Below are 15,523 nucleotides of genomic sequence, written 5' to 3' on the forward strand. Positions count from 1 at the left end.
GGAGACCCCTTTTGGCTCAGTCCAAATGAAACAAAAAAAAATCATTCTGATACAATGCAATATTCATATTGCATTGTAACATTACTTAAACAAAGCTTTGAAGAAACAGCAGAGCTTAACTTCTTTGGGATTTGTTCATTTACCCTGCGATTTTTAATGATTGCATGCAAAATTGGATGGATTTATGAGAACATCACATTCTGATCAATCTAAAGAGAACATACAGGCTGTATAAGTACGACAGGAGAGCTGAATGTAATAAGGACCTCTTCTGCACTAGACATTTGCTAGGAGAGAATGATCCTGTTATAGTGAATGTACTGTGTATGTTAGTTGATATTTTGTATCGTACCTTGCGATCCAGAGCAGCCTCATCTACTGGGATACATTCGTGTGTGTCATGTTTACTTGAACCCTCACACACCGAACAGATCGGCTCTTCATGCTCCAGACAGAACAGTGTGAGTAGCTTGCTGTGCAGACATGTTTAGCTGAAACGTTCTCACCCGGCATACACTGGTTCTTCAGAGCAATATACATCAAATCCTTATAGCATTTTATGCTGCACACTGGACATTCATGATTCCATCCGTTTCCAGTATGACTCCAGACAGGCTATACAGCAGCTATGGCCACAGGACAGGAGAACAGGTTCCTTGAGGGTTTCAGAGCACACAGGACAGGAGAGATCCTTCTCTGGGACAGATGCCTGGGAGGCCATTTTCCTCACCCCCTAATGGCATTTGGAGGTTACTTTCAATGTGAAAACTCACCCTGGTTTAGTCAGCAGCTTTCTTACCACAGTGTTGATGAATAGTTTTGCAGTTGGAGTTAGAAGACACAGGACTCAAACTATCTTACAGAACAGATACACATAGATATGAGAGATCCGTGTGTGTGAAGCCAGTAAAATGGGCATTGCTATGTAAACTGATGTGAGACAGTACAGCTCCTTAAGGAGAGAGAGTGGGGGGACACTAAGCCATTTTCTAAAAATGAGATATTAGTCTGATGCAAACAGCTGAGAACTAGTCTTGTTTAGTGAGCAGGGACTTAAATATATGTGTTGCTGGAGCTTCCTCCTACTCCTCAGTAGCTGCTGGAGTAAGTTGTAATTTACTGTGCTTAATTTGAGCCCTGTGGTGACAGAACAGGTCATTAAACACTAGTTTAATGTTACTGTCAGGGACTTTATTTTGGACCGGGGCCTGCTGGGTTAACCGTTACATCCCGCTCTAACACTAGGGGCATGGTAGGGGTAAAACATGGAGATCTATGTCTACATGGAGAATGAAGATACTGTACTAAACATTGGTACAGAATACAAATTTAAAAAACAAGAATAAATATTGTTTAGTACAGTAGTTTATTCAAATTAGCAGGAGAAAATCAAAGTAATAAATCAATGTGCAATATCGCAATACAATTAACTGTGTGTGAGAGTGAGACAGAACACACCCTGAACACTTTCCCCACATGCCTCTGATCAAAATAAATCTCAAAGCAGTCAGAGACAGAACATGAAACCCCAATACAGACTATCATGTTCAACCTAAACAAACGGTTCAAACTAACCCTGTTGGACAGGAAACATTTCCTGAGAACACAAACCCTTTGACACAAAGATAATACTGTGTGGTTAAATCCAAAACGCATTGTGGATGAGCTAGTCAATTTAAAAATAACAATTTGCTGGCGCACACCCTTTAGAAAAATGTGTTTGTGTGGAGGTGCTGACTAATGGCAAATAAGCTAAAATAAAGTCACACTCCATATATAAACTCAGTAATTTATTGGGTATTTACTAATGTGTCGCCATCACTGTGCCTGAAGGTCTGAAGGCACAGTGATGCCGAAACGTTGATAAATACCCAATAAATTACTGGGAGTTTATATATGGAGTGTGACTTTATTTTGATAGTTTATGAGATACATTCAATGCCATCAATAATACGATTATGGCTACAAGGTACCAGAGGATTGACCGTAGAAACAGAAGACATAAAAGCAACACTGTTCTCCTCTAGATATTTCAAGGCCCTTCCAACATGGAAGCATGATTACATTAAAGACTTATAAATAATGAGGATAGCCCAGTCCTCTGGCAGGAATACAATACCTAAATGTCCGTTCTTTGAGGTATTTTTTGGCCGCTGAGACAGACCCACAATCGGCCATCTAGAGTAGAGCTAACTTAAGTTGCCAGGGTAACAGGACAACAACACCTGCAAGTTGATGAGGCATGAACAGAACCACTAGTCTACAGGCTTTAACACTTGAGAAACAAACCACAACCTTCACTCCTTTCCCCTCCCTAAATAAATCCTAAAGAAAGCAATTCCTCAAGTTTTGTCAATCTCTGGGATGCAGAGCATGTTTACATCATGAGGAGTCCTTTAAGTGACACAAAAGGTCTGCATCCCAATAGTGTCAAAGTGGCGTTCTCCTTGGTCTGCAGTGATCTGAACACATAAGATGGGTGACAACAGTATACCTACCGGAACTGGCTTTCAACTCTGTAGTTGTTTTCTCATCAGTGCAGATATACAACAAACGTGGTCGGTCCTGGTCAATACAGTCCTGGTTTTTCCAACGGCTCTGCGCTTACATTGAAGGACTGACTACTGAAGCGCTGGTTCCAGGGTCAGTCCGGGTTGTAAATTCCAAATGATTGACTGCGGCTCCCATGTTGAGCTATGAGTTCCTTCAATATTTCTTTAAAACTTGGAGTTCCTGGATCCAGATTCCATGTGATTTAGTCATAGAAATATCAATAAATACATCTCTATGCACAGTTGTATGATTCTACGACCTGTGTTGCATCCCTGGTAAATCCATCAATTGAGCCTGGGGACGAAGTTAAATCTCTGGGTTTAGGAGGGGGTGGAATGTTATTCAAAAAGGCTGAGTTCCAATTCCAAGATCCAAATCTGGCTCTTTCTCCAAACCATGTGCTGGATCTCTTGGTCTCTGGTTCTAGGACGGGGTGAGGTCAGGACTGGTCATCTCTGTGGTGGGGCTGGCTAGACACTCACTGGACTTCAGGCTGGCCAGGGACTTATTGCTGGCTACTGACTGCAGAGACCCACACAGACCTATCAGAGAGGGGGTGTCCTCCTTCCCTAGGGAGCAGAAGAGGGGGTTAACACATATAGAAAATGACTATTATTTATTGGTAGTGGGGGAGAGCACAGAAATGCACACACACCATGGTGGTGCCAGTGTGAGCTGGTTGGTCTAGTGTCCAGGTTGAGTGTGTGTGAGGGCTCCAGAGAGGTCTGGGACAGCTGCTCTAGACTCTGGAAATTCTTCCTGTAGAACACAGAGACATTAGAGTGGACTCTCTGGATGCATCCAAATAGTGTGATGGCTACATTGGAATAACCATTTGGAATGTTAAAATTCATATTTTCTTCACAGGTACAATAAATAAAATATATATACACACACACTGTGTCACCACATTTGGGTGGACCGTATAAAACCATACTATTGCGTGTAAGTGAGGAAGTTGTGGAATAGGAATTTATCCCCGTTTACATACTCCTCCCACTGCCCCACCCTATTCCTGTACAGCATGGTATCCAAGGCAACAGCGTTGGCCACTGATTGGTCACATTTGCAGTCAGTTCTTGTCTGGACCTCAAGTCATGGTTCTTCAGCACCATCCTTGAGTAGGATGAAATATACACGCACACAAACCTATACTGTCAAGACACTAGCTACTCCTATTGTGTTCCTGAAACATTCTGTCCCAAAATATGCTACATACCCCAGTCTCTCTGTAATCTCTCCTCACCACCTCCCTGTTGTGTCTGTAAATCCATACCCCTGACTGATTATTGGTTTGAGAGATGACTGCAGTTTCAACACCAGCATTTGGAAAGCTAAGGAAATCCTCACAACCCAAATTAAAATATTGATCAGAAGGTGGAAAGGAAGAGATGAAATTGATCACACCATTAATGATGATGATGATGATGATGATGATTCACCCAGGCCAAGTGTTCACCCCATTAATGATGATGATCACACCAAGGTTAATACAGTAAACAAACAAATTATGAAAAAACTATAAACTTAAATAAAATGAACAAATCTGTTTTGAAAAACTAAAAGTTACGCTCAAACTATTATCTTTGACTCCAAAATGAACTCAAATAAAATACAATGGGGTTTTAAGCTTCTGAATCTGACAGGCCACATTAATATTTAAAAAGGTAGATTCAGCAAGATGGCGCCATGAGCAGCACCGCTGTTACGCACGCCTCTATGAAGAGGGAACGCAACACCCTGCTACAACTAAACTCTCCGTGAGGTGAAAGAGGTCTGGACTGTAGACGTGAGTAAGGATGACAACAGGCAGAATGTGGTACCGTTTACAAGGACTTTATTCCTTTACACGGTAATATGGGGAAAAGGGGCTGGACGGAACCAAAGAAAGTAAATCTCAAAGCCCCCCCCCCCTCCTATCTTACCTGCCTACCCACTACTTACCTAATTTAGCACCACCTGGTGCCCTAACCAAAATACAAGGGGTGGTCCACCCAGGTCTTACCTAGTGTGCCTAGACAGCGAATATGCTACGGGTATATGTATGCCCGCGGGCCTCTTGCCTAAGAACTCCCTAGGTGCCTTCCCCTTCCCCCCTGGGAACAAATGAAACAGAATATTAAACAATTTCACAAACAAACTAAGAAACAAACAAAGGACATCAAATAAGCTCTATCTGAGCAACAAACTCACAAAACATAACAAATCTCTGCAATGACCTCCCAGCAAAATCTCTGCAATGACCTCCCAGCAAAATCTCTGCAATGACCTCCCAGCAAAATCTCTGCAATGACCTCCCAGCAAAATCTCTGCAATGACCTCCCAGCAAAATCTCTGCAATGACCTCCCAGCAAAATCTCTGCAATGACCTCCCAGCAAAATCTCTGCAATGACCTCCCAGCAAAACTCTACCTCCTGAACACTGGCTTTTATATAGCTTCAGAATGAATGGGTAATTGGAGACAGCAGTGTCTTGACGAGGGGGCGGGGTCAGCTCTCCAATTAGCCATGAAGTCGACCAATCAGCTGCTTGAGGGATTTCAGGAAGCCACACGTGCAAATACACAAACTACAACACAAACTGGGGAACGTAACACAGCAGATATTGGGGGCGTTTGAGTGGTAAGGCCGAAAGCAACCGACTGCAGGCAAAAGTCGAGGAGTGAAGTCGGGAAATGCATCTGCGACAGCTGAAAGTTGTGGTTTTCCAACAGCAAGGCTCAGATCAACATGGCAGTGTTGCCATCGTTTATAAAATGTTTTCTTTATAATGTCTAAATAAACATCTAATCCCCAAATCACACTCAAACTGAAATCCTTGTACAATGTACACTATCAATTAGTGAGAGAGGCTCATAGAGCACATCTATTTATATGGTTCCCGTTTCAGTCATGTCTTTGGTCACGTTCGCGTGGGTCAAACAAAACAACCCTGATGATTGGTTGGCAATAGAGCTTCCCACAATACAGGCGATGGCTGCAGAATTAAGTTGGTGAAGAGCAGAAACTTGCAGTCAATGACCTTTGATCACATTTTTTGTAATGTTCAAGCAGTTGACATGTAGGTGCAAGTCAGACCATTTTTCTCCCACAATGCAACACACTTTGAAAGGCTTGACAAACGTGATCCTCTCTAACACAGCCATTGAGATTTGCACGATGCAACATGGTAGCTACGGGACCAAAACAGAGAAGTTAAGCCTCACGCTCCAATGCTCAGTTGTGGAAATTGACACACTACTACTGTGTACACGGTGCATCTACATCATCTTACCGTGTCTACTTTTAAACCTAACTTAAAAACCTCATAAGGATCAATCCCCCCATACCCAAATCTGCCTGTAGCAAAGATATGCATATTCTTGAAACCATTTGAAAGAAAACACTTTGAAGTTTGTGGAAATGTGAAAATGTAGGAGAATAACACATCTGGTAAGAGATCATACAAATACAAAAGAAAAAAAAAAGTTTTTTTTTTTAACCATCTCTGAAAGGCAAGAGAAAGACTATAATGTATTATTCCAGCCCAGGCTCAATTTAGATTTTGGCCACTAGATGGCAGCGGTGCGTGTGCAAAGTTTTAGACAGTTCCAATGAACCATAGCATATCTGTTCAAGACTGCCCAAATGTGCCTACTTGGTTTATTAACACATTTTCAAGTTCATAATTGGGCACTCTCCTCAAAAAATAACATGGTATTAACATGGCATTATACACACCGATCACGTAGAGGTTAACCCATGACCTGACCCATCACCTTATGTATTACTGCCAATAGTGGCATTCTGTCCCTAACACTAAAACGAAAAATATATATATATTTTTTCTTCATAAAATAAACTAAATGAAAAGGACAAGTGGATCAGAAAACTAACTGAACTTCAAATAACCTTGTCACACACTTTCCTATACCTGTAAGTATAAGTCCTCAGAAAAGTGGGGAAATTTTGCAGGTCCTCACTTGTGAAAATAACTATTTTAGTCTTAGAATTAGTGGTTAGGTTTAGGAGTTAAGGTTGTTGGTCTCCAAGAAGTCCTCACAAGTATAGTAAGACATAGCTGTGTGCACTACTCCTGCATTCCCTGGCCCTCTCACTGTGGTTAAAATGTCACTCACAGCTGGTCATTCCACCCACTCACAGATACAAACTCACAGTTGGTCCTGGAGCTCCAGTACGATGTATTCTAGTTGTTCCTTCTCCAGTGTGTGTGAGAGGTGTGTGTCTGTTAGTCTCTGCTGAAGAGCTTTGTTCTGAGGAATCACTTGAGACAGCTGGGCCTCTCTCAGACGAACCATCTCTTCCAGATAACACTGGCGCACACACACACACACACGTGAGTTGTTGCATTATTACATTTTTTTGCCGTAGCAAAACAGATAAAAAGGGAAGATTTTTGTTTTGGTAAAGGAGGACCTATTTTGTACTCTGTAGATTTGTACTCTGGTGAGGATGGAATGAATGATATCAAGCTGTGTGCATTTCCATTTCCTCAAGAGAGCACATTTCCTCAACAGAGCACTGACAGTTAGCCTGACATTTTGATTTCTACTTTCCAATTATTCCTCAGACACCTCAGTCTCAGTGTCTCATGCACAAATACACCTGCATTCTACAGTGCAATACAGTGTTCTGCAGCACACACACACGTACAATACACACACTGAGACGTTACCTTCTGTTCCAGTGCCATGCGGTATTTCTGCTCAAGTCGTTTACACCTGCAGACCCAGCTGCTCTGCTCGGTTAAGATGGCCTCCGCAGAGCTGGCGGCCATCTTTTCAGGGGTGGTGTTCTCGCTGACGCTGCTCCCCAGGGTCCTAAACTCCTCTTCATCACTGCTGATGCTGTTCTCTCTACACAGGGGGAAAGGGCACACTTCAGAGGGTACTACAGATGTAGGAGTTCAACTTATAGGGCACATACAGGGGGAAGGGTACATAATAGTAGGTAAAGGACTAAAAGACTGACTCCCACATACCTCTGAAACGACTTCAGATAAGGCGTATAGTCAATCACCGCTGGGCAGCTTCCATTCAGCCCCTCCCCTTTCAGACAGAAGCTAACCACCAGAGGAAAACACTAATTGAGTCCTTTACTGTATAACCTGAGCTCTGACTCAGCAACACTATAAATAATATACAGGTACCTGAAGTCAATGGTGTTGAGACCGATGAGTGTATCTGCTAGCAGCCCCGCCTCCTCACCTAGCATGATGGCCCCATCCTCATACCATCTCCTACACAACATAGAAAACACACACTAGATCCATCCTCAGAACACCTAAACCCAATACTCAACTCAGTCTGGTGTTTTGTATTGCCATTGTGTGTGTCCCAGAGAGAAAGACCTGGTGGTTTTGAAGTCCCTCAGGGCGGCGGAGATGTACTCAGACAGCCTCTTCTCCATCAGCACCAGCCTGATCCACGCCCGACCCTGTGGACACACACAGTTCTTAAGTTTCCATTATACATCAGACCTGCATAGTATCTCTTTAAAACAGACATAATACAAATACATGCTGCCCTTCCTACTTAGCCACAGTCAGCTGATTGAGTTCGTGCACCTGCACGCAAGTGTGCATGCATGGGTGCGTGTGTGTGCGTGTGCGTGTGCGTGTGCTGGAGCTGTGGCGTTCTCTTGGACAACACTACAGTATTCATTGTTTAAAGCTTCTGAACAAAGCTGTCTTTTGTTCTGTGTAATTTCATCAGAAAAGGCTGAGAGAGTTGTGCGTTTTAGATCCATGGGAATATTTGTTATCATTAAGGTCCATGGCTCAAGGCTTTCCAGCGTAACCAACAACCTCTCTCTCGTGCACACACACACACACCTTAGCTCTGGAGGAGCGGACATTCTCCATGCTCTCAATGCTGTGGATGCAGCTAGGAGAGACTTTACTGCAGGCTGCTTTCACATAATCCCAGAAACTACGATGAGTCTCATAACCAAACCACGTAGTCTGACCTGGGAGGAGGGAGCGAGAGCTACATTTATAGGTGGCATATTGACTCCAAAACCCAGCAACCCTGCAGTGGTCCAGATGAGAAGGGCTTTTAGCATGTGGTGGTGTGTTACTCTACCTTTGAGTCTGTGACTGAGGATCTGTTCCAGGATGGAGACGAAGTTGGTGAACTCCGGAGAGGAGTCGTCTATCGTGTCTAAACAGGAGCGGTCAAGCAACGTCTTCACTGAAAACCTGCACACACACACACACAGTTAACGGAGTCTGCACTGGGTTCCAACCAGATCAGCGAGTTTCTCTCTGACATGCTGTTAAATGTGACTCTAGGGAGAGGAGATCTGACTGAACAGATTAATTATAGGCTTTAGAAAACACAATCTCTACTGCACACTATCAGTGGAGCGTTGACAATATACAAAAAAATATATATTCTTTGTTTAATCACTGTCATAAGCATATAGGTAGATTGCACAGAGGTCAGATTGTGGGGCATGACAACAATGATAGGGCTCCTGACCAGAGATACTCTAATTAGTGTCTAGGTTATTAAGCACCGAGGAGATTTAATGGAATGAAGCAAACGCAGGAAATGACTTGATTCTAGAATACAGGGATGCATCGCAGTAGTCTTTAATGGCCTCATTTCCATGTTGATCAGACAGAGATGCAACAGTCATCTCTGTGCTGTGGTTCTTGTACTGCAGACACACAGTAGCAGGTTAAGTGGCAGTGGGGTGACTGGGCAGATAAAGCTTCCTCTAAACAGGACAGGCATTAAGGTTTCAGTTTTTTCCATTACATACACAGAGAGAGGGAGACATACCAAATTCCCCCACTAGAATCCCCATACTTTAATGAAGACAGCTTCGACATCCCGCAGGGGGAAATATATAATTTCCAGGGAAAGGGACATGTACTAGTCTGTGGCGACCTAAATGCCAGAACCGGACACCTCAGCTCACAGGGGACAAACACCTACCTGGAGGTGACAGCATTCCCGAGTGGCGCAGAGGTCTAAGACACTGCATGTCACTGCAGTACCTGGTTTGAATCCGTGATTGGGAGCCCCATAGGGCAGCACACCCCTAGGTCCAGCGTCATCCGAGTTTGGCCATCATTGTAAATAAGAATTTGTTCTTAACTGACTTGCCTAGTTATATATTTTATTTAAGTCCCTCCCCCATATACCCCCCCAGGCACAACAAAAACAGGTCACAATTCCTGCAGCTCTGTTGCACACTGGGTATGGTATGTACATAGTCAATGGTAGGCTTCAAGGGGACTCCTACAGTAGGTACACCTATAGCTTATCCCTAGACTACTTTATTACTGACCTTAACAGAGTCTCACAGATATATATAGTTTGAAGTCAGAAGTATACATACTCCTAGCAAAATACATTTAAACTTGTTGTCACAATTCCTGACTTTTAATCATAGTAAAACTTCACCTTTTTTTAAGAATGTGAAATGTCAGAATAATAGTAGAGAGAATTATTTATTTCAGCTTGTATTTCTTTCATCACATTCCCAGTTGGGTGAGAAGTTTAAATACACTCATTTAGTATTTGGTAGCATTGCCTTTAAATGATATAACTTAGGTCAAACGTTTTAGGTAGCCTTCCACAAGTTTCCCACAATAAGAAATTTTTAATTTGCAAATAAATTCATTAAAAATCCTACAATGTGATTTTCTGGATTTTTTTCTTCTCATTTTGTCTGTCATAGTTGAAGTGTACCTATGATGAAAATTACAGGCCTCTCATCTTTTTAAGTGGGAGAACTTGCATAATTAGTGGCTGACTAAATACCCCCCCCCACACTGTATATTAAGTTAAAATAAGTGTTCATTCAGTCGTTGTAGTAATTGTCATTATTACAAACAAATATCGGCAATGGCTTTTTTGATCGGTATCGGCGTTGAAAAACCTCATATAAATGAATTGGGCACTAGAACAGTCTGCAGCACCCAGCCTCACCCTACTAGAATTTGAAGTCAAATGTCTACTGTTTGCTGATGATCTAATGCTTCTGGACACCAACCAAGGAGGGCCTACAGCACCACCTAGATCTTCTGCACAGATTCTGTCAGACCTGGGCCCTGACAGTAAGACTAAAATAACAGTGTTCCAAAAAAGGTCCAGTCGCCAGGACCACAAATACCAATTCCATCTAGACACCCATTTCCCTAGAGCACACAAAATGATACATACCTTGGCCTAAACATCAGCGCCACAGGTTACTTCCACAAATCTGTGAACGAGCTGAGCGACAAGGCAAGAAGGGCCTTTATGCCATCAAAAGGAACAAAATTCAACATACCAATTAGGATCTGGCTAAAAATACTTGGAATCAGTTATTGAACCCATTGCCCTTTATGGTTGTGAGGTCTTGGTCTGCTCACCAACCAATAATTCACAAAATGGGATAAACACCAAATTGAGACTCTGCAAATATTTCCTCAGTGTACAGCATTTTTTAAAAACATAATAATGCATGCACAGCAGAACTAGGCCGATACCCGCTAATTATCAAAATCCAGAAGAAAAAAAAAGACCTAAAATGAAACGATTCCCAAACCTTCCATAACAAAGCCATCACCTACAGAGAGATGAACCTGGAGAAGAGTCCCCTAAGCATGCTGATCCTGGGGCTTTGTTCAAACAGACCCCACAGAGCCCCAGGACAGCAACACAATTCGAACCAACGAGAAATCATGAATCACGAGAAAACAAAATAATTATTTCCAATGTGTCAAGTAATTAACCAAAAAAAAAGACCAATCTAGAATGCTATTTGGCCCTAAACAGAGAGTACAGAGTGGCAGAATACCTGACCACTGTGACCGTCCCAAACTTAAGCAAAGCTTTGACTATGTAGACTCAGTGAGCATAGCCTTGCTATTGAGAAAGTCCACCGAAGGCAGACCTGGCTCTCAAGAGAAGACATGCTATGCACACACTGCCCACAAAATGAGGTGGAAACTGAGCTGCTCTTCCTAACCTCCTGCCAAATGTATGAGCATAGAGACACATTTCCCTCAGATTACACAGATCAACCAAGAATTCAAAAAACCCAATTTTGATTAACTCCCATACCTACATAGTGAAATACCAGTGTGCCATCACAGCAGCAAGATGTGTGACCTGTTGCCAAAAGAAAAAGGCAACCAGTGAAGAACAAACACCATTGTAAATACAACCCATATTTATTTTCCCTTTTGTACATCGTTACAACACTGTATATAGACAATGTCATTTGAAATGTCTTTATTCTTTTGGAACTTCTGTGAGTGTAATGTTTACTATAAATGTTTTATTGTTTATCATCTACACTTGCTTTGGCAATGTAAACATATGTTTCCCATGCCAATAAAGCCCCTTGAATTGAGAGGAGGAGGAGAGACCGAGAGAGAAAGAATAAACACCGCAAGCGTCACCAGATGCTTTTAGTGGCCTACTCCTCCACTTCTAAGGCGGCATTTAGGCACACATAGATCTGATGACATGTAGACAGGTGCTCAGACGTCTCAGGAGAACTTAAGAGTGCCCATCTACCCTGTGTACCACTGAATCCTCATCAAGTTCAGACGTAAAACGGTTACGGTTGTCCTTATACATCCCCCCCCCCCCCAGCAGTAATTAGAAATGACAGTTCCCAGAGCATGGTAGATGACATTCAAAAATAATTGTCACATTCTTTGTAAACAACAGGTGTAAACTAACAGTGAAATGCTTACTGACGGGCCCTTAATGCAGAGAGAGGGAAAACAAAAAACACGTGGAATAAATCCACAATGAGTAAAGGATAACTTGGTGATATACACGGGGTAACAGTACTGAATCCATGTCCAGGGTACGAGGTAATGGAGTTCCACATGTAGATATAGGTAGGAGTAAAGTGACTAGGCAACAGGATAGATAACAGTAGCAGCAGCATAGTTAGTGCAAAAAGGGTCAATGCAGATAGTTAACCAATAGCTACCCAGACCAACTATTTAGCGGTCTTATGGCTTGGAGTTAGCAGCTGTTCAGGGTTCTGTTGGTACCACTTGCCATGCGTTAGCAGAGAGAACAGTCTATGACTTGGGTGGCTGGAGTCTGACCATTTTAAGGTCTTCCTCGGACACTGCCTGGTATAGAGGGTCTGGAGGCAGAGAGCTCAGCCCCAGGGATGAACTGGGCCTTATGCACTAACCTAGCGCCTTCCGGTTGGACGTCAAGCAGTTGCCACACCAAGTGATGATGCACGACTGTATTGGTGTCTGTGGGCTATGATAATTCCTTAGTGATGAGGACACAGAGGAACTTCACAGCCTTGTCTGCATATTAAATCAATGAAACCAATCAACTGTATCTATTCATGTTCTGCAGCAGTGTTTGATTGGATCTGAACTCATTCCACAGGATGTATATTTTCATTATTCAGATCATTGGTTCAGGCAGTCGGTCCTGATGACCCAAAGCGATGGTTAAGACTAGAGCAGTTGCTCACTATAAACTAACGTATATTGAACCCAAGTGCTCTGCATACATCAACTAAGAGTTTGAGAACCTTATAGTCCCAAGCTCTAGCTGCAAAATGATGATTCTGAGATAATTGGCTTTAAAGTTCCAACCCCTCATTCATTTGAAAGGTGTCTGCAATTTTATTCTGTTGCACTTAACATGAATTGGGGTATTTAGACTACTGTATAGGTAGAGAACATTGAACAGAACAAGGCTGTCAATAACTCAATCTGGACAAAATGCAAGAAGAACCTTAGTCCCAAACGCTCGATTTATATCTCACTGAGAAAGCCTAGGCATTAGCTTAGTGAGCGAACATGAGTCTTCGGGAATCAGGCAAGGTTACTCATCACGTGAGCATAGTTCACCAAACCAACTAAATAATATCACAAGAACTGCACATTAAATGTTTTAGAAAAGTGACATTCCTGGAGTAAACTGACACAGAGGTTGTGAAAAGCCACACCAGAAAGGGAAAACAAAGCCTGCCAAATCTTCGGTTGTGGTTTCCTCACCTGTCACTAACCATGTCTTGGAGATGAGATACACCACCTCGCCATGAAAATAAACCGCAGCCCTGGGGACATGCGAATACAATGCCCACTCCCTGCGTTCTGATAGCAGTGATCTTTAATGGTGATGCACCAGTAGTCATGTGTGGGAGCAGCAAAAAGGGGCTCACGTGGCTACTGATTGAGTGAGAGTATGTAGCATATATCTCATCTATCCAATCTCTCTTCACTAGAACCACAGGGGGCATACGGCTGGGTCTGATGGAGCTATACTTGATAGGGCGTGCAACAGCATGATGTTATCCACAGAGAACGACATCTAAAACGCACACACACACACACACTTTCGTATAATACACACTTGTACATGTGTGAAATAGGACAAATATAAGCACCCACCAAACTATTTATGTATACTGTTCAAAGAGCATGATACTTCAGATTAATAAATTAAGAGAATCACAGTTCCGTGCCAATTCATAGTTGTGTGCTGAATTACCTTCGTTCATGTGAAATCTATAGACAATACCGGTATTGAGTTGGGCACCTAATTAATGAAGGTAACTGTGATTCCATGAATGATTAAGCCTCATAGGTGGCGGCGACTGGTGTGTATGTGTGACCATTGGAGAACCCTCGGAACTAGTGCGGCGTTATAGGCTACAGTTCATGTCGATATAACACAATCAATACTGTAATGTAAACGGTTATGGTCGGTTATGTGCGCTATTTAGAAATATAACCTATGCCACCAATTACCCTACGGTCTTCAACAGCATCCACACACAAATCACCAGTCGCGTGAGAATGCGGTCATTTATCATCTCACCAATTAGTAAATTAACACAATCAAGCCGAGCATTATTTTACCTGCAGACAGTCAGTAGATTCCTCCTCTCCACAGCTCCACTTCTGGCAGCGTCCTGTTTGCGAGCTACATGCAGCCCCAGGCTACGAGACGCCATCCTCGCCACAGTTAGTCGTATCTCCCCAGCGTAGGTGCCCAGTATTTGCTGTCCCTGTTTCTTTTAAATCAGCAGGTTGGGTTCAACAGTGCGCGTCACTCCAGCACGCTCGCTCGTTTGTTGAAAGTCAACGTATAGGGCAAGAGGGAGGTGGATGAACAGAACTCACCCAGTAATTTGGAGAGAAACAGTCACGGGGTTGTGCTAAAACGCCCAAACCAAGTGCTGGGAAGTCTGAGCGGTTTAAATTCCTGTTTAGAGCGAATTAGGCTACTGATGGTAACCTCGATGGTCTTGGGACACGAAGAGACTTTCTATGTGTGCATCCCAATAGTATAAAAAAGTACTTTATTCTCTCCTACATCTGCACCCATCTAAAAGGTTTAATGAAAATGTTTCACACTAAACATACCCTGGTCCCAGATTGGTTTGTGCTCATGTCAACTCAAACGCTGTCATTGTTAAGCCAACACTTGGCATGCCAATTCAATAAGGAGTTATGGCATTTAGAGTTCACAAGAGAGTAGAAATAGACTGGCACCCAGGCTAGCTAAAACAAGAGAGTTTGTTTAGGTTTTGGCTACTTCCTGTGCAGTCCCAGTTGCCTATTATTTCATAGAGAATGAGAGGGCCATTGAGGGCCATTTTAATGTTGTCAACTTGGTGGGAATTCCAACTTCAAGACTGTGGACAGTGGCTGGCTGAAGCTGGAGCAAAGTCAATGGCCACTGGGAGAATCACATGAAGAATAATCATAGAGATAGATTCAGGACTCATCTTTGTATCAGTGCCATTATAGTGTCTGTGGCAGCATGGGCAGCGCCATTGAGGATATCTCCATATTGAAGTAGTACATTTTATTTTTCATGACTGGCTGATCCTTCCTGATGACCAGGTTGGACATGACTCCAACAGGACCACCAGGAGGTATCAGCCGCTGTCCAGTCTTGTGATTCTCAAATGTCAGATCGTGGGTGGTTCCGATGGCCGCTATCCATGGTGCTGAATCTGGATCTCTGCT

General features: G+C 42.9%; 1 protein-coding gene across 2 annotated transcripts; it reads right to left on the minus strand.

The window, feature by feature from the left end:
* Positions 1-1,437: 1,437 nt before the first annotated feature.
* On the minus strand, positions 1,438-14,611 carry LOC124017039 (RUN domain-containing protein 3B-like). 2 transcript variants are annotated; one of them, XM_046332390.1, is made up of 10 exons: positions 14,408-14,611; positions 8,637-8,752; positions 8,387-8,520; positions 7,904-7,989; positions 7,703-7,792; positions 7,535-7,615; positions 7,229-7,409; positions 6,709-6,866; positions 3,209-3,312; positions 1,438-3,122 (listed from the first exon to the last, which is right to left on the minus strand). In XM_046332390.1, exons 1-10 carry the CDS (start codon positions 14,500-14,502, stop codon positions 2,977-2,979), a joined length of 1,191 nt encoding a protein of 396 aa, XP_046188346.1. In that variant the 5' UTR covers positions 14,503-14,611; the 3' UTR covers positions 1,438-2,976. The 2 variants fall into 2 exon arrangements, with proteins under 2 accessions (XP_046188346.1, XP_046188347.1); XM_046332391.1 differs by lacking the exon at positions 14,408-14,611 and adding an exon at positions 13,541-13,667.
* Positions 14,612-15,523: the final 912 nt, after the last annotated feature.

The sequence above is a fragment of the Oncorhynchus gorbuscha genome, unplaced genomic scaffold (assembly GCF_021184085.1).
Source record: "Oncorhynchus gorbuscha isolate QuinsamMale2020 ecotype Even-year unplaced genomic scaffold, OgorEven_v1.0 Un_scaffold_141:::fragment_3, whole genome shotgun sequence".
Taxonomy (NCBI): Eukaryota; Metazoa; Chordata; class Actinopteri; order Salmoniformes; family Salmonidae; genus Oncorhynchus; species Oncorhynchus gorbuscha.

Coding starts and splice junctions, on each gene's coding strand:
- LOC124017039 (XM_046332390.1), bottom strand. CDS start 14,502: ATGGCGTCTCGTAGCCTGGGGCTGCATGTAGCTCGCAAACAGGACGCT. Junction 7,793..7,903: donor AGGGACTTCAAAACCACCAG/GTCTTTCTCTCT, acceptor TATGTTGTGTAG/GAGATGGTATGAGGATGGGG. Junction 6,867..7,228: donor GCATGGCACTGGAACAGAAG/GTAACGTCTCAG, acceptor TGTGTGCGCCAG/TGTTATCTGGAAGAGATGGT.